A 20,315-nucleotide genomic window follows, 5' to 3' on the forward strand; every position below is an offset into this window, starting at 1 on the left:
AAATGACAAATTTCTGAAATCTACAAATATACAAAGTATAGACTTATGTACTTTGATAATAGGTTTCCGCAAATAGAATGTGGATTAATCTGGAGTCCAAAAACGCTGTCATGCATCAAGGGTTCAGACCTAATCTAATTAATCAATTAGAGCATCAGGGTGTAAGGTGGTAATAAAATGTCTTCCATCTTTGTTTCACAAAAAATATGAATTTTTAGAGTTAAACGTGTCAATTCATTTGAATGACATCTCTGAATAACAACCAACAGGCATTTGACAGGGGCAGAAACCCAAACAAGAAACATTTTCTACATTCTGCTGGGAAAATCATCAACAGCTTTGAATATGCATCCATCCATCCATCCATTTTCTACACCTGCTTCTTCCATACGGGGTTACGGTGGAGATGGTGCCTTTCTCCAGCGGTCTACGGGCAGGAGGTGAGGTACACCCTGGACAGGTCACCAGTCCACCATGGAGCAACACAGAGACACACAGGACCAACAACCATGCACACACCCATTCACACCTAAGTTCAATTTAGAGAGACCAATTTGATTAACAGTCATATTTTTGATTGTGGGAGGAAGCCAGAGTACCCAGAGAGAACCCATGCATGCACGGGGAGAACATCCAAACTTCATGCAGAAAGATGCCAGGTGGGGATTTGAACTCAGGACCTTCTTGCTGCAAGGCAACAGTGCTAGCAACTGTGCCCATATTAAATTACAAATGCAAAATGCAATGTATTTACTGTGATTTTATGTGTAAGATCAACATAAAGTGCATATTTATTAAGCAGAAGAATATCAATACATGGTTTTAAAATTAATTTACAAATAAGCTGAAACGTTTGGTGTGCATTGTATTAAGCCCACCTAAGTCAATACTTTGTGAAACCATATTTAATGCAAGTCTTTTGGAGTATATCTCTGCCGGCTTTACACATCTGAAACATTTGCCCATTCTTCATGCAAAATGTGGATATTAATGTTTAGATCTTGCCACATAATCTCAATTGGACTGTGGACTTTGACTGGGTATTGCAACACTTTGATATGCTTTAATATAAACCATTACATTGTTGCTCTGGCTCTATATTTTGGGTTGTTGTTCCGGTAGAAGTTAAACCTCCACCACAGACTCAAGTCTTGTTCAGACCCCAACAGGTTTTCCTGCAAGACTGCCTTATATTTGGCACCATTCATCTTCATTTTAATTGTTACCAGCTTTCATGTCCCTGCTGAAGAAAAACATCATGAAGACACAATGCCACCATCACTATGTTTTATATTAGAGACAGAAAATGGATAATGTCTGCTGTTAGTTTTCCACCACACATAACATTTTATATGTAAGACAAAAAGTTCAACTTTGTATAATCTGACCAGAGCAACTTCTTCTAAATGTTTTCTGTCTCCACTAACTAGCTTGTAGCAAACCTTAAATTGTAAATCTTGTGACTTTCTTCCAACAATGACTGTCATCTTCCATTCTTCCACAAAGCCCAGATTTGCAGAGTGCATGATTACCAGTTATACTGTCAACACATTCTCCTACCTGAGCTGCAGATCCCCCAGTGTTACCATGGCCCTCTTGGCTGTTTCCCTTATTAATGCTCATTTTGACCAGGCTGTACATTTAGGTGGACAGAGATATCCTGGCAGTTGTGCCATACTGTCTAAAATCTTTGTTCAACAGTGCTATGTGAGATGTTCAAAGCTTGGAACATTGTTTTATTACTTAACCCAGCCTTAAACTTCTCAACAACTGACCTGAATACCCTTCTCTCTGTTCGTCTACACATGGAACTACGTGATATTAATGTGACAAAATCTGAAAAAGCTGCAGGGGCATGAATGCTTTTGCCATGCCTGTAAGCTGTTGTAATAATTATAAGCACTAGTTACTGTTCAAATAAGATCCCATTGGCAAACACAAACTGTACCTAATAAACCTGGAAAAAGTGGCAGTAGCCTAAGTAAGGGTAGACACAATGGTGAATAACTGAGTGCAAATGCAAACAAAACAACACACCCTGTGATTAGCAGGGGTTGTGAAAGGGCGATCTATAGCATCCAGGTTTTTGGATTTTCTTTACAACTATTGTTTTTAACTATCCCACCTTAGGGTGAAGATTTAAATGAAATGGTAGGCCTACAGAATGTTTCAGAAGCAAGTTTTGGTCCGTTTTCACCTGAGTGCATAAGTAGCTAAACGCATCTCCTAAAGTACAAGGCACAAAAACATTCCCGCCATGCATTGAACAGATTTCAGATACATTTCAAAATATTTTTGCTCTGGTCAAAGCATTTCATTCCTTCCCAGTCAGTACTTTACAGACTAGTTGACAAGGCATGTAAGAAGAAGTATATTATCCCAACCATAGAAAATTATAAAGAGAACCCTGGAAACTAGAATTGTTTGTAAGCACTGAAGCAGTCTGCATCACTTTGTTGTTTGTGTGCCTGCCACAATGACAGCATTTGAAGACAAGATACACATAATTTGTAAGCATTTTGAGAAAACAGCGGTAGCTGCTAACGATGCTAAAGAAAGCATCTGCTTCTGACCTCATCAGTGTTAAACTACTGGCCTACTTAAGTTTTTTTTAATGCTTATAGACTTTATTAAAATTAGAACAAATTAGTGTACACCAAGTGTTGTGACTTGTTTGTGATTTGCCAAATGTAACTTGTTTGTCGTTCTCTTGAGTCCTATATCGTGTTACACCTCTCCCTATGGGCTGGATGTATTGTAAAAGGGAATGCATGTTGGAACAGTCACAACGCATCCAGTCAGATTAAGGCACATCAATTCATGCCTTTAACCCACATTAGGCACATCGGGTTAAAATACATGGAGACATGACAGATTATTGGACTTCAGCCTTTCATAGTATTATCAGAAGAACTGATGCATTGATGTGTGTAGCCTTTTACACACTTTCTGCTAACAGTTAATAGGTTTTAGCAAACAAAAAAAGAACAGGCCCTTTAATATTAGATCCTCTTTTTGTAGAACTCCCAAATATAACTCAGGCAAATCAGCTCTCCATCTACATTCATATCCCCACCACAAAGTTTTCCTTTTTGAGAAAATGTTTTGCTCTTATAACCATTCATCCCATCATACTCATTTTCTTTCTTCTTGCAAAAGCAGTTTGCCACTTTAAGAGTAAAGAAAGGTGCTAAACTGTTGCCAATTTCATGCCTTCTTTATAGACTGCTGCCACATGCAGTAAAAACAAGGTGAACACATGGGGACTTTTTATTCTTGTTGCATGAAATGTTACTTCTAAATGTAAGTGGTCTTTAGCTCAATGTTGTCCAGTTTAACTGCATGAAATGTAGGTATTATTAGGTATACTTAACAGCTTTCTTATAATAAGATTTGCCACATTATTCATGTATATTTCATTTAAAGCTGTTTGAATCTGATCTCAGAGTCTGATGCAGCGAAATAAGTAATAAAGGAAAAAAAAACCTGTATGATCAGTCTAAGGATGTAGTGTTTGCACTAACAACACAACACAATGCCTGCTTTAAAACCACTGTTTGTAGACACACTTCCCTGCAGAACTCTACAAGTCATTATTAGGATCCAAGGTTGCCTCACACTCTATAATAAGTGTTATGAAACAGCCTAGAATTAAACAACATTGTAAGACCTATTGCCATTTTTACATCCACATCTACACATGCATGAAAACTCTTAACCTGTTCCCTCTTTGCAAGTCTTACACTACAGTAGCCGATTAATGGTTTACTGTCTGTTGCAAAGTTCAAATACCAGTGAGTCTGAGGTCACAGCAGGTTAAAGTCTCCTAACGGCTCCACACAGCTACACGTGATTCACTATCAGACATGACACCTGCCAGTGTAAAACCTCCCCGTCTCAGTGTAAAACCTCAGAAAATTGCAGGTCTGACAATCACCTCACCCTCCACTCCATTTAAGTGCCGTTGATTCACTTGCTGTTTCCACTCACTTACCGGACTTTCCTCTCTCCCCATCTGACCTCCTTCCCTCTTCAGAGGGGAGCTTTCCCAAAGAGTTCAGGATCTGTCAGGTTTATGCTGGACTGTTTCAAAATTTTTAAAAAAGGACAAAAATATTTTCTTCTTTTTCTTTAAAAGTGACCTTCACTCAAATCTGAGCAATCTTCAGTATTTTGCCCCTGAAGTCATGTTCAGCTGACACCAGGAAATACATCCAAGAGCTATGGCTGTGTGTTTTCTTCTCTGAATACCTGTTCAAGGCAACTCCCACAGGATCAGTGTTACAGTACAATAGGCCCCTCCCCCTCTGCTCAAATAGTTTAGGTAAGGAAGAAGAGGAGCTCAGCAGGGCCGTTACTAGCATTTTCCCACATTACTCAAGCACACATGTACCAGACAAGGCCAATGAGGAAGGGAGCTAAACCTAATGTGTGAGCTCACAGGCAAGTTTATATTGATTTGAGTGTAGTATAACACCATCCGGCTGCACAGGAATAGGTCTGCCAGCTGTTGATTTGCCTGAGGCTCTGAGGCCTTTGTAATCAAATACTTTGTCCCCTCGCTATTTTCTTTTCTTACAGCTTTTTCTCAAAGCTGCCCATTTTTAATTGCCTTGTACTAGCTAAGTCACAGTCTTAGCAGTTCATTTATAATGGATTTAGAGCCAAAATCATGGATATCACTCAGGATAATATGATGATCTTGTGGATTAAGAAACAAGTCTTTTAAAACAGTAATTTGGAATATTTAAGTTTGATTTTTAAAATAGGTTTTCTCATTTTAAAAATTGTATTTGTTTCATTTCTGTGGTTGGCACAGATTCAAATAAGGAAGACTCACTAAAAAAAGGATACAAAACAAAAGTTAGATAAAACAAAGCCATAAGAGAAGATAACACATTTTGAATAACGTTAGCCCAAGTCATATTATGACTTAGGCAATTATTATGCACAGTGGTGCAGTTGGTAGAACTGTTGCCTTGCAGCAAGAAGGTCCTGGGTTCAACTCAAGGCTGGGAATCTTTCTGCGTAGAGTTTGCATGTTCTCCCCGTGCACGCGTGGGTTCTCTCTGGGTACTCCAGCTTCCTCTCACAGTCCAAAAACATGACTGTTAGGTTAATTGGTCTCTCTAAATTCCCCCTGTTTGTCCTGTGTGTTGCCCTGCGATAGACTGGCAACCTATCCAGGGTGTACTCTGCCTCTTGCCCATAGACAGCTGGAGATAGGCACCAGCTCCCCCACGACCCAGTTTGGAAGAAGCGGGTGTATTTGAAGAAGTTAATGATGCTGAGCGCTGTAACAATGTTTCCAATATGTTTAAAAAAAACAGGCCCATAGCATCACTGATCCTCTTCCATACTTAACAGTGGGCATGAGGTGCTTTTCTATATAAGTTCTCCTTTTGTTTCATGACAAAACCACCCCAGTGTTTGTTGCCAAAAATTTCAAACTCAGTCCTATCTGACCAAAGTGCACAATGCACAGTTGTACAACAAATAAAGTTTGCTTTTTTTTTTTTTTTTTTTACAAATATTCACTGTGATATTTGTCAATTAAAAATTTATTTAAAGATTTCTTAACAGGGGAGCCATCACATTTGTAAATATCTGTTTTTCTTTTTTTGGAACAAGCCACATTAACAGTGCAGCAAATCAGTAAACACTTGTTATGATTTTAAAGCTTCATAAAGTACAGAGTAGCAATTAGGCAACTGTGTTGTCTTTTTCATACAGAAATGTCTGAAAATTCTGCATCTATTCTTTTACCGACAATATTGAAGGAACTGTGATATTTGAGAACAATATCTTTCTACACGTAAACATGGCTGCTATTGTTACACACTGAATGAGGACAACTGTAATTCCGGTGCCACAAGTGTTTATTTGTTCTGTAAAACAAAACAGAGCTTCATATAGACACCAGTACACAACACGTTCCTGGCGCTCAACGCTCATCTACTGCTTCTGCTGTAGAATACCTAGGAGCATCAGTCAGTCACCAAATCACTACTGCCGTCTATTGGCGGAAATAAGTATTGCCGCCAATAGACGCCTAAAACAGATGAGGCTTGAAAAATCCAGTGCTTAAATTAGATGAATAAAATTAATAACATGTTGAAACTTAAGGGTGCCACACTATGAAAAAAATTATATAAAGATTATGGGCCTTCAAAATGTTTGAGCGGATGAAATTGAAAACAGACACATAGGGCTGCTGCCTGCTCGTCTGTGCTCGTCTGAACTCAGTAAGAGTAAACAGCAGATGATGACACAATATACCAATAGGTTTTTATGAGAACAGATAAGAGTCTGAGGCTTTGTCAAGCTGTGAATATGTGCATACATGAGTATATGGTGATTTAACTTCCTGATAATATTCAAAGGACTGTCAGCAAACAGAAAGAAGTGAGTTCTGAAATGCTTTATATGGCTTAATTGGAAATGAAGCAATGATTTTCCTTGGAACTTCTAATCTTTTTACAGTCTGTTTCATTTATGAAAGCAACAAACACTTTTTAGCCTCTGAGAAAAAGCTTTGTAGTTTAAGTAGCCATAAAAATCAAGCCTAATTTAACATTAAAAATATGCAAATAAGTGTGTTATAATTTTCTTACATTTTGCAGTTAAAACTGTTTGGTTACCAATAAATGAGCAAGGCGGTTGTTGGAAGTAGGAAAAACAATGAGCAGCATGATGATATTGTTTTTATTCCTCTGAGCAAGACAACATCTTAATGACACTATTCTTGCTGCAGTCCTGTTTGGATTTGCTCACTCGGCTGTTACATATCTTGAAGAGGACCAGCCAGAGCTCAGACACTTATAAAGCCAAAGTAATAATCAGCATGTCACTTGGATTTCCTAATTAAAAGAGTCTACTTGCCAAGCACTGGCTGTTTACTTTATAACAGCCATAAAAGTAAACTACAGGGATCAGGGGACAACAAAGAAAACTGGTCAGCCGATGCAGCTAAAATATTTACTTTACCTTGGTCTCTTTAGCATATTTTTGCTTTATCTTGGCTGCCAAAAGGCAATAAGCATACAGTATTATCTTTTAAATAAAAATCAATTGAGGCTGCAAATCTCTCTGCAGTCATTTAGAGAATATGTCAAAGCCAGCAGAGCACAGCTTCAAATAGCCAAGAATATGTCAACATTACAGTGTTTGGGACAGATAAATTAGTGTAAAATATGCTATGAGGGAAGGATTAGCAATTTATTAAACTTGCATGCATACACCATAAATGTGGGTAGTCAAGTTTTCTATAAATATAGGCTGTCCAACTCTTCTGGTTGTCTTTACTACTGCCCACTACTTTTAATAAAACATTTAATTCTTGTGTTAATGGATGCCCTTCCACCCATCCATTGTCTTCCACTTATTCAAGACCAGGTCGCGGGGACAACAGATCCATAAATGAATCAATTTTCTTTTACACATAAAAACCTGAATAGTGTGGCCTGCGTTTGTATTCAGCCCCCAAGTCAATAGTTCGTGAAATCACCTTTTGCTGCAATTACTATTGGACAGCCGTATCTCTATCAATTTGAACAGACAGAGGCTAAAATTGTTTCCGATTCGTCTTTGCTGCTGCTTCTCTGACCATTGCTTTTCTTGCCTAGTCTGTCAGTTTAGGTGAACGGCCATGTCTTGATTGGTGTTTTACCAACAGTAAAACTGGGTTATCTGCTTGTAACGGGGTGTAGATGAAGGTGGACTTAGAGTATTGTTGAAGCAGCAAGTGTTTATTTGTCCACATACAGTACAACTTAATGGAAGTAACAACATCTCAAGCCTTTCAACAGGAACAAAAATCTAATTTCTCCAATGACAAATGGCAGCTTTAAATAGTCTCAGCTATTAAAAGAGTAAACCATTATTCACTCACAGGTGAGTTTACCAAATTTTATAATCTATCTACATATAATACTTTAATAAATACAAATATATACATATTACCATATTAATATTAATATTCAAATATTTTATTGTTATGAAAACACACACGAAAAAAAAAAAAAACATGGTTAGAAGTCGCCCACTCTCTCTTATCCCTTGGCCTTTCCTGAAACCTTCAAATGCCACCCGGACCCCCTGAAGCATTTGTCCAAACACCCTGGAGAGAACATAAAATCCTAATAAAATACATTCAAGGTTATAAATGTAATGTGACAAATAGTAAAAAAAAAAAAAAAAAAAAAAAAACTGTTTTTTGAAGTGTACTATGAAAATATATTCAAGAGAATAGTCTCTTACCTTACTAATATTTATAACACAATTAAATTTTTACAACATTACACCTATTTTTTAAGGTTACTTGTCAGATATTTTGATCTACTATGAGAACAAGAAACATTTGCCCTGTCTAAACCTCCTGCTCTTTTATATTTGTTATCTACCTATTGTTGCACAGGATCTTTTATAACACCTCGCACAACCAGCTCAGCTCTTTTCAGTTTTTTATCTCTTTACAGCTATCATAATCAGTGTTTGAACCAGACATTAGGTGCTGCTTAGGTCTAAATCCAAGGACCCAGCTCGGACACCAGATGCCTGTTTTTTAAATGGTCATCAGAAGGGCGAGCAGACGGTAATAACATCAGTGACTCATTGCACCAGACCTGCCTGGCTCCTGTCAAACCTGTATCCAAGGTGGGTTCTAGAAATAGAAGGCACACCTCTGCATCGCCTTGCCTCAGTTATGCACAAAAGTGTGAGTCTGAAATCTTACACGGAGTTTGTCAGACCCTAAAAGTTCTGGTAGTATTTATTTACAACTAAATACCTACAAAATTGTGAGAAAGAGCTCATATCAATGATAAGGTAATAATTTTTTTATATAAGTTTATATTGAAAAATAATTTACAAATGAGAATTCTACTTCCAAAATTGAACATTAGTGCTATAAAACCCTGATGTCAAAGGAATCATGCACAGAGTAACGCCTTTTTCAATGTTCAACACAACTGTGTCAAAGCTGTGAATTACCTAAACAGCTTGAAAGGCAGAAGAAGACACTTTCAGAACAGCTTTGGGAAACATTGCATTAGCAGGTTTCAAAATTTGACAATTATAATTGTATTTATTAAGGGATAAAATATAAAATATCACCAACATGGCCCTATGTGAAACGCTCAGAATTCAGAACAGCACTTGAAGCACTGCAGGCTGCACTTACCCCAGTTAGGGCCAGTGTTCATGATAGAAAAAAATAATACATTGGAACTTAGCTATATGAGATGTAGCATGAACTTAAACAGGTTCGAAATGCTCAAAAAAACATCCAAGGTGGCTCAATTGAAACAATTCTGCAAATAAGAGTGAGCCACAATTCTATTCTGCTATACTATTTCATTTTTTCCTGTTATTTTCTATTGGCCTTCAATAGGTGCAGGTGTTTAGAAAGCATTAGCACATGAATAAAAAAACATGTACATATTCACTTACACTGGCACATTTACATTTTCTCTTCCAATTGCTCATTTCTGCACCTCCACTCACCTCTTTTCTGCATAATTCTCAGTAAATAATCATAACACACACTGCATTTAGGCAATCTTTCATCTTGTCATGCTTCTCTTCACACTGCCCTTCATCCATTTTTTTCTCTTGCTTAATCGTCTTTATCAACTTCTCTCTACAAATCTTGTTTTTTTTTTCAGAAGCACTTGCTGACTTCTTTGCTTTGACCTTCTGGTTAAACCGGCAGACATTCCAGCCTGGCCCAGCCAATGACATCAGAGCCACTCAATGTGCAGAAGCAGCACCTGTCTCCGTAATGCTTTCAGTTGTTTCCGTTCTCCTTCCCTGTCTCGTTTATACTGGAGAATGGTGATGAATTTGCTGATAATATCCCCTTTAGTTGCTTGTTCTCATCCTGACGAATCATGTAGTGATATATGTGGCCTTGGCCACTGCAGTGGTTTGTGTGCTTATGTGGGATTTTCCTGAGTCGACACATTTATAGCACCTAGAAAACGACTGAGGACCTAATGCACGAGCTGCCGCCTGCTGCAGGAGAGTGCTTGCATTCAAACAAACAGGTTAAAATAAAATTCTGCATGAAACTAGGTAGATCCCATTTTTGAATAATAGATGCAGGATTTACAAAATGTAACCATATTTTTTTATCCAAAATCTTAAACAAAAAACTATCTTGGAACTGTGTGAAGTTGTGCATAGAAAACATTCATATACACAGCTAAAGGCAATAAAGTTACTTTTAATCCCTCTGTGGTATTGTTTTTGTATTTTTTCCATTTTTCTATGAGTAAGTACAGTTTGTGAGCCCTCCTAGTATCTTCAACGCAACAACTAACTGCCAAGCAGACCCTTGAGCAGGATACTAATGAGGAATAGTTCCCCACGGCCTGCCCAGGTGACACTGCTGATCTGTGCTGAAGCTGACAGGCATGCAGGAAACAATGTTTGCGAGGCAGTCGTTACTTGTGCATAAACAAGCAGGACTATGTTGCTTTAGTTTTAAAAGTGCTGCACCATCAAAACAGACCACTCATGTCATCCTTTTACCAGGATGACATGAGACCAATCTGACCACCCAGCCAGATCAAACTCACAGGGACAAATAGAGCCTTTAAAGTTTAAACAGTGTCAATGAGATGGTTTTTAATCATACAAGCTAGAAAACACACAACAGGCATTACAGCTCTGTGTCTGCAAACCTATAAAACAATAAACTGGGATCGCAACTCAAGTGTGTGATGTAGCGATTTACTAATGGTGTGTGTGGGCAGCTAGCCAGGGATTTTAGGCAAAAACACACAGAGACAACCTCTGTACGATATGTATATGAAGCACATCCTTTCTCACCATTAAAACGCTTTGGACAAGTTGAAATGCATCGAGACAGAACAGGAAACTGGACTCAACAGTTGCAGAGTACAGTTTTTGGATAGCACTTATGCTTAAAAATAGAACAAAAGCAATGCCAACAATGTGTTCAACCCTTCAGAAGTTTTCTAACATTTTTTTCATTTCACGTGTAACATGCTATATTAACCCTTGTTGAGCTCCACTCTACTTCTTTGCTTCCGCATTGCTGTATTGATTTTAGAAAGCCCACATGGGTTCAGGATATTTGTGAGTTTTGAATGACCAGATGCAACTGAGAGTGGACCTTCTTTTTGCAGCTTTATGACAAAACTGTTTTTAAGAGGCTTTAGATTTGTTAATTGAAAAATCTAGCTGCTAATTTGTACGGTACAAAAACGTGCATATATTTACAATCTTGTAATATATGCAAGTATGTGCTAATGCAAATCTAGGTGTGGAGCAGGAATGTGTAAGTCAATGCTGACCTACCCCGTTATGGCTCTAAACCATGCCAGGAGGTATTCAAAGAGCTGTAATGACTGTGACATCGAAGATAGGTTTGCAGAAAGGTTTGCAGAACAAGTGTGGCATAATGATAGGATACAATGTAAAGACAGGAGCAGGTGCTGCACAGTCTGGTGTCCAAACAGCCTCATCACTATATCATCCTCCAGTGTCCATCTAATCCGAGCAATATATTGATCTTATGCAGATAATAATATATGGAGGGTGATGCACAATAACCTTGCTTGTGTTTGAAGCACTGAATGCATTTAGACAAAGAGCTCAGCCAGATATTATAAGGCATTTTATGCATATTGATCAGGTGAATGCTGCTGAGCTTATACTCAACACCCCTTTGGTTCTGTAATCCCAGCTGCATGACCTGAACACACAAAAAGCCCAAAATCTTCCTGGGTCGACTTCATTGATATGAATGAGAAAGTGATTTGTAAAACGGTGTCAAGCTAGCAGTGTGACAGGAATCCACCATCTAAGTCAACTTGCTTTGGTTTAATACAACTGCGAGTTGTACCTTTGTCCAGAGAGGCATCTGGAGAGTTGAAGTCCATGAGACTGCTGATTTCAGTCTTGTAGCAGAGCTCAGTGGTTGGGGGCTTCTGCTTGTGGTGAGGAGAGTGATCTGTGTAAACAAACAAACAGAAAAAAGATAATAAGTTGCTTTGATAGTTGAGAAACAGGGAGTAAAGAAGTTCAAATAAAGATAGTATAGAATACAAATGCATAAGATCATACCAAAACAAAGGCACTGTAAAGAGAAAAGCTAAACAGCACAAACACAACACAAAGTCCTCAGTAAGTAAAAAGTTTTTCTGTAAGGAACAAAATAAGTGAAGGTCTCTAACCAAACATGTGATGGAGACAGCATGATTAATACTGCCCATCAGGGCAGTCAACTCCATAAAATCTCCTTCAGTGCTCACATAATGAATTATTACTCTTCACTCTGAACGCCACACAACCTACCATTCATTAACACAACTACTGGCTCTAGGGAGAACCTGAATGGCCCAGCCAAACAAAACCATGCAAGCTTTTACAATCGAAGGCATTCAAACACAGAGGCCGCAGACTCAAATAAACATCACTATTTTTTCTGACCAGAGCATAATTTGATTTCTGGTGACGTTACGAGGTTTCTGATAGTGTTCCTCAGTAGCATATACCGATTGCATATTGAATGAATTGATTTAGATCAGCTCACATTAATGTGCATCTCAGTCACTGAAGCGTGCAATCAGCTTTTACCACACTTAAAACAGCCTCTTTTATGAGAATAACCTCTTTACTAGCCAAACTAGATATAAATTAAACATTTGAACCTTTATTAAAATAGATTTAAAAAAAATCACATTATAGCCATCTGCATCTCCTTTAGTTCAACTTCTGCCCTTCACTGGTCTCCTCCTCCTCCACCCCACCATCATTCCACCACCCACCTATTAAGATGCTTTTACTGGTTGAATTACTTACAGCAATTGAGCACAGATGTGTCTGGGAGCTTAAATTCAAGAGGTATTTGCTGTCAATTCTACAGCATTAGCCAGCTCACTCTTTTAAATGGGCATTATAAGGCTACAAATAAAAGTCTAGTCCCTACCTAGGGTAATTGTAAATCAGATTTTCCTATTTTTTTATTCTTTGTAAATATGTAATTTGTGTAACTCTCTGCAGCCTTTGGCCAGCAAAACCCACCTGTCAGTTTCTTTCCTTGAATAAAGTAAACATTCCCTCTGCATACGTGTCTGCACGTTTCAGGCAGCTAGAACTGCCCGTTAGCTTCGTGAAAAATATTCTATCTTCCTTGCATTGAGCCTTTGACAAGCCTTCACAGAAGTTTGGAGACTCAAGGGAAAGTTGAAAAGCATAGTGGAATAAATTCAGAGAAATAGGAAATCCACGATGGCTGCTGCTTAATAAAGGACAGAAGACGCCGGTACAGAGAAAATTATGAAATAGGCAAAATAGTGAGTTCAGGTTGGGACTGACATTTTGCATTGGTGCAAACCTTTGCAAAACACCACATCCCTGCTTTCTGATTTTATAAATCCAACAAAACTCTGCATATTTAATTTAACAAGCAATAGAAGGAGCAAACAGGATAAGTGTTGTCACAAAGAAGATATAATTGTAACACTTTTAACGCCTCAATCTTTGCATTTAATGAGCATTTCTCTGCAATGTCACTATTGCTGACCTTGCATCAATGATCTTTTCAAATCCCTAAGAAGTTAAGTGAGGTCTGACTGCCTCCTTCAGTCTTCAGTTCAGCAAGCTCAAGTCAAACAAAGATTCTATGAAGAGCTGATAACACTGAAGAGCTGCTGAAACAATGAATAATATCATATCTTTTGCTGCTCCTGTTCTCTGCATGCAGCACAAGACCTTGAAAGAGACTGATCCTCCAAAGACCTTTATTTGAGTGCAGTGGATAAATTATGTTTGGGATGATCTGTTAAATATTAGAGAAGAGCATAATTTCCTCTGTCTGCTTTCAGCTCATACTTGTCTGTTGCTCCTCATAAGCCAACAAGAATATTGTTTTCATGAAGACAAAGAAATCTCAAGAATAACCTTAGAGCAGATATAGGGATCTGCTACTAGGGGTTTAAGATGAATGATGAAAAGAAAGTACAACCTCTATCAAGGTTTTAATGTAAAAATGATCTGATCCTTAGAAGGTCCTAAATATTTTTATCTGATCTCAAGTGTACAAATGGAAACGATAAATTCTATCATTCCGTTATTGCTTATCAAACAAAGATTAATGTGTCCTTGATATATATCAAACATATATGTAGAAATATAGTATTTAAAGAGAACTGCATGAATAAGAAAGAAGTAATTTTCTGTAAAATTTAAAACAATATATACATTATTTTTAGGAATGGCCCAATCCTATTCTAAATATCAGATTAGGGTCCTAGTCCCACAAAAAAGGTTGTATTACTAGTGGAAAGTTCTGCATTCATTCATCAACATAAAATAGCTTCTAAAATACTTCTGTCAAGAGTAAGCAATTAAGTAAAATGCAGCTGACTTTTTCTTTAACTTTTGCAGTTTTCTAAAAGCTAATGATGGGGCTTTACGAATTAGTACCATCAGACGATTTAAGTTATCTTCATTTAATGGCGAACAGTTTAATTTATTGCTCACACAAACCTGGATAGAAAAGCGAACTTGTCTGTAAGGAAACAAGGAGTTATTTGTACCAAACCAAAGTGATTAGTTATATTTAAAGCTTGCAGGTTTGTAACAATGTAATTTATTGTAACTAGATCTTCTCTTCATTTACCTGCTGTAAGAAAAGTGTTGTATAAATCCTTCAAAGTTTTTCTTTGATTTCTTAAATCACAGTAGTGTATGTTTACACCACAATTACCCAGGTGGAGCGCAAAAAACATTTCTCTAGCAGATATAATAATACACAAAACCCATGGTTTAAGGAAATCCTAAAGGAAGCAGGATGCAGCTAAAGCAGGTAATAAAGGCATGCATTTTACTTTGAAGCTTCAAGATGCCGTTTAAAATACTAGGGCTGCACAATGTAACATTTGCCAATTATTTTCGATGCCTATGCAACAATGAACTACTTTGGCATGCAGAGTCCAAGCTATTCTGGGACAACAGTTATGTTGTGTGAAACAAAATGTCTGTGATAAAATGGATGTTTCGTTTATTGAAAGATAAGAGCTGTCAGCAAAACCGACACCTGAAAGTATAATAATGACAAAACAGATTTTGTTAATTAGCAACCAAATGCTAAAGGGAAATCAGTAGGCGTGATCTCATGTGGTTACTTTTATTATTACAGTAACGTACTGAAGTCGGGCTGCACGGTGGCACAGTTGGTAGCACTATTGCCTTGCAGCAAGAAGGTCCTGGGTTCAACTCCTGGTCAGGGGTATTTCTGCATGGAGTTTGCATGTTCTCCCTGTGCATGCATGGGTTCTCACTGGGTACTCCAACTTCTTCCCACAGTCCAAAGACATACCTGTTAGGTTAATTAGTCTCTCTAAATTGCCCTTCAGTGTGTGATTGGTTGTTTGTGTGTTGCCCTCCGATGGACTGGCAACCTGTCCAGGGTGTACACTGCCTCCTGCCCATAGACCACTGGAGATAGGCACCAACTTCCCTGTGACCCAGGAAGAAGTGGTATAGAAAATGACTGACTATTGAAGCCATGGTGTGATGGCCACACCTGCAGCCACATAGTCCATAACACCAACATGCTTTCATATTTATATACACATTCACCATAAATACAGTTTCTGTTTATATTTTCATTTGACAATATTGAAATACATTAGATCTAATTGTAGCATGCACATTTGGTTAACTTTTGTATATTTAACCCTAACCCTAACCCACCATATTGGAAGACCATGGAGTCTTTATTCTAATTTTTGCATAAGTTCTGTTTGCTATTGTGATTTGCTTAATTTATTTAGTTATTAGTCATTCAAGTTAATTATTAAGCTAACTGTATTTAGTTATTTTTGTTGGTTAAATTTCTGTAGATGTTTTCCTTCCATTTTCCTCAGTGTGTCAGTCTGGTCTGATCAGCCAGTATTTAAGTGCCCTTTGTTTGTTGTGTGGGAAGTCAGTTTATTTGTTTTGAGCAGTTAGTTTAGGTTTTGTCATGTTAAACCCTGATTTTTTGTCTTGAGTTTAGCTTCTTCATTGGGCTTCTTTTAAGGGCCCTGTAACCGTTATTTGAATTTTGTTATTTGGGGAAATAAAACCAATGTTCTTTGAAAATTATTACTGTGTCCTCATGCTTGACCCGGTCTCTCACACACGGTCACGTCTATTCCCACTGAACTGTTCATTTAAAATCTAACCATGATATTTTAAGATTTCTATGTAGAGTTATGCTATTTCATCTTGTAAAGGGCTACTGTCTTAATTGTGAATTCTAACCTGATTAAAGGAAGACATTTCATTGTATTACAAGATATTCCACAAAGTTGAGTTGGGATTTCTCTTTGAAAAGCTCTTGAATTACATTTTAACGAAGACAACAAATCAGCATAAAATTGCAGAAAAACTTAATATATCAACCTTCATCATATGTATAAATCTATTATATAAGAAGAGCTGCTAAGCTGTTTCAAGAATTCTGTTCAGAGACTGCCCAGGAGGAGGTCTTTAAAGTTAAGATAAAATCTAATTCATGCAGGTCTCTATGTGATTATAACACAAAATCCCCCATAGTGAAATGTTATTTATGCAAAATACCCCATTGTTGCAAAAAAGAAAGTCAGGCAAGGTGTATTTGTGGTTTTACTGCTGATTCTGTCTCATCCATTCCTGTTCCTTTCTCTTTACAAACTGACATCTCCTGGGCTCCTACACTCAATCGTTAACTGTCCTTTTCTTTGGCACCTTTTCGGTCTTTCTTCTGTCAATGTTAAATGGGGTTCCCCGGGCTTGTCTCTCTCCAGAGCCAACCATACTTTATCTGCTAACGCAGTACAGGAAATGGAGGTGGGAGGAACAAAAGAACACTGTAATGAGTCGTGGAAGGTGATTAAGAAATGAATAGTCCTTGCTGCTGGAATCTTCGCCACACTGCCCATGTGCCCTAGCACAGTCTGCAATCAGCAGATAGACACAATGCTTCACTTTTCTTACGGCTGCCATTCGCTTTTAATTGTACAGACATTCACTGGTCTTCAAGCCTGCCAGACTTGAGATATAGCTCATGTATTCATGCATTAATCATTGGCAGCCAGGACAGGCCCCTTCTCGGGTGCTTCATCTGCCTCAAGACCCCAATTCAGGGCACCCTATAAATATCAAGTAGATAAACAAAACTAATGGAGCAGAGTGCAATTTTGTGAAGCCAGTTCTTAACGTTCAGCCACCCACTCTAACCAGTCCCAGATTTCAAGATGCCTCCTTGTCAGTTCATATTATAATGAAAGGCTAGCGAATGTGTGAGGCAGTCCATTCAAGTAAATGTGTAGGCTGGGATGTTATTTGTTCATGTCAGGACTCAGGAGACAATAAGCTCCTGTTTGAAAGACTTTACTCGGGTGAAGTTCATTTTTGGTGAATGTAATTTTGAGAGATCAAGAGAATGAACACATCACTTCAATATAGTCAGTGAAAGATGTCCAGCTTGCTCAGGTTTATAAAATGTGCCTGGAAGCAATGTAGTTTTTTAAAGTAGACTTAGCACAGCTACTTTAACACCATCATTGTGACTGGAATTAAAGCTCTTCAGCAGATAGAAAGCTGCACATCAATTGCATTTGATAGGCTTTAATTTAAGCTTTCCTCATAACAGATATTCACCGGTACTCTTCAACAGCCTGCAGCATCTATGAGGTGGTGCATTCTTTGGAAACAGTAAGATATGAAAATGGATGTTGTTTAAATGTAATTAGCAATGCTAACTAAGAGGCCAAAGAACCCTATATATTTAGAAGGTCTAAAATTGTCTGTAAACACAGCATAGCTTGTAGTTATGGAGACATAGACATGATCGCAGCAAAGCCAGTTGCAGGAAATTATTTTTGTTTGAAAAAATGTGAATGAGCTACAACAACATTTAATTTCACTTAGGGATTAATAAAGTATTTTTGAATTTAATATTGATTTTTGAAACATTCAGAGAACACTTTCATATGTGTTTATTGCATTAGTAGGCATGAACTGAAATCTGTTTTTTTTACACCACAAAGCAGCATTCATGATATTCTGATTTTAAGAAGAGGATAATGATGGGTTTCCCTTTGTTTACATAAATGTAATCTGTGTATATTTAAACTAACTTGTCTGGAATATTTAAATTTCTGAAATACTTAACCGATTAAGCAAAAAACAATAATACATAAAAAAGAATCATATTAGGTAAAACTGCAAACAAATCCTAAATAGTGCATTTAAGTTTCGTTCTGAATTAATCTATGAAATACCATGTAGTTCAACTATTTTTATGAGCAGATTTATAAAGTAATTATCACTCAAAGCCATTGGAAAATGACTGAATATGATATTTTAAAAGGGGCCATTGGAAATGTTTTTGTGCTGCAAAGATAGTAAAGCACATTAATGTCACACATTCTTCTTTTAAGCAGTCCTCCATGCTTTACTATATAAAATTATGTTAAACCAGTTTTTGAAATTCCATCTAAAAGCCACTTACATACCACATGTTTTGAATGGAAAATGGAAATTACTACTCCTGTCACATTAATGGATTCCTAAATGAGCCTGTTCTAAAAGGAGACGTTCATGCCATCTATCTGTGATTAAATAGATTGTGTTTTGAACATGTTTAGATTAAAATTAAACTGCACTATGTTTATTGTTTTCAATTGGATGTTGGCTGTCATAGTCCTCTATGTTTTATTTTTAATTTACAGTGGAGGAAAAGGCTGCTTGTTTTTTAGATGCATAGGCTGGTTTAATTAAATTATTTGTGAGATGTGTGCAATTTTATGATAATAACAACAATTCTTCAAAAATACCTAGAAAATTGGTATGCAGTGGTAAAGTACATAGGTACAAACTGCTTTGTTTATGGAATGAAATTTGGGAAGTAGGTTGGGATAAAATAGCACAGTAAAGGGAGCAAATTACATTTATTAACTGAAGAAATGTGACCCTGACTGGCTAATTGTATGTATATAAACCTTTGAAACAAAATAAATTATTATTATCTAACATCAGTCACAGTGAAGAACACAGTATAAGACTTATGAGTTTTGTTCAGAGATTAATGCTGTTTAGCAACAGGGTATTTTTTCTACAAAACCAGGCAGACAGACACAGATGGTATATTGGTGGACAGCAACTAATTCAGGGGTCTTCATACGTGCAGCGATGTGGATCAGAAGCCATATGTGACATCACAGGACGCAAGAAATGTCATTATAAGTCTGAGTAAGAGCTGTGTTTCCATTTTATATGAGGAGGACCATCAAAAGGCAACAGGGCCAACATATTGATGACTGTAATCATGTGTGCACCTTTTGTAGTTTGTTTTCCAAATATAATCACCATACAACCAGGAAAATACACCAGTATAAAGTCTATAAATAGTTTAAACTAATTATGGATGACAACTTCTATCCCAGAAGTTCTGTTGATCCAGCACAATTAAAAAAACAATCCAACTCTACAAACAGAACAAACATTATGGAGCTGTTAATAAAATAAAAAAACATATAATGACTGCAGTAATTTCTACTCTTCTCCTTTCGTGTCATTTAATCTAGCAATATGTGTTGTATTATAGTCTGGGTTCCGCTTCATATTTATTTCTAAAATGTAACTGTCTCTATAAAAAACCTTTAGGAATGCTAGTATGCAATAAAAACACAGTAACAAGAAAAGGTGTACAAATATAAACTGTTTCTTAATAAAAAGTGAGTAAAAATCTGAACCTAATATTAGGAATGCTTACTAGTGACAAGAACCAACTGGTTTTACACTTAACTGGTGACACAACTGGTATGACACAAACATTTTTGGGAAACAGTGAAAGCACCATAACTCACCGGCCGATTAGTGCTACCTGTAGCCAATTTTATCGTGGAATTTATGAACCCAAAATTAGCAACAATAATCAATACAATGTTGAAAGAATTTGTTAAAGGCAGCAAAAGGGAATATCAGAGTGATAAAAATAAAACTTATTTTCTACAGACTTTTGATTATTATTCACACAGACTGCCACCGAAACAGATTTCCAAATCATGTTCAATCTAATTGCAACTGAATTCACTACATTGTGTCCTCTAGGCCAAAGAGCAAAAGGACTGTCCAGATTGTTATCAGCGCAAAGTTCAAAAGCCAGCATCTGTGATGGTATGGGTGTGTGTTAGTTAAGGTAACTTGCACATCTGTGAAGGCACCATTAATGCTGAAAGGTACATACGGGTTTCAGAGGAACACATGCTGCCATCCAGGCAAGGCCTTTTTCAGGGACATCACTGCATATT

General features: G+C 37.3%; 1 protein-coding gene across 12 annotated transcripts in view; it reads right to left on the reverse strand.

Annotated features, from left to right (window-relative positions):
• The window catches only part of kazna (kazrin, periplakin interacting protein a), a 275,819-nt gene that overhangs the window by 72,189 nt on the left and 183,315 nt on the right, over nucleotides 1–20,315 (reverse strand). For 11 of the 12 annotated variants that reach the window (XM_047365258.1, XM_047365290.1, XM_047365267.1 and 8 more), the window contains one exon: nucleotides 11,873–11,980. In XM_047365258.1, coding sequence (XP_047221214.1) covers nucleotides 11,873–11,980 — 108 coding nt within the window. Of the gene's footprint in view, nucleotides 1–3,994; nucleotides 4,235–11,872; nucleotides 11,981–20,315 lie in introns of those variants that run through there. The other variant, XM_047365335.1, reaches the window with a different exon arrangement.

Source organism: Girardinichthys multiradiatus, chromosome 1 (genome assembly GCF_021462225.1).
Source record: "Girardinichthys multiradiatus isolate DD_20200921_A chromosome 1, DD_fGirMul_XY1, whole genome shotgun sequence".
In the NCBI taxonomy this organism is placed as follows: domain Eukaryota; kingdom Metazoa; phylum Chordata; class Actinopteri; order Cyprinodontiformes; family Goodeidae; genus Girardinichthys; species Girardinichthys multiradiatus.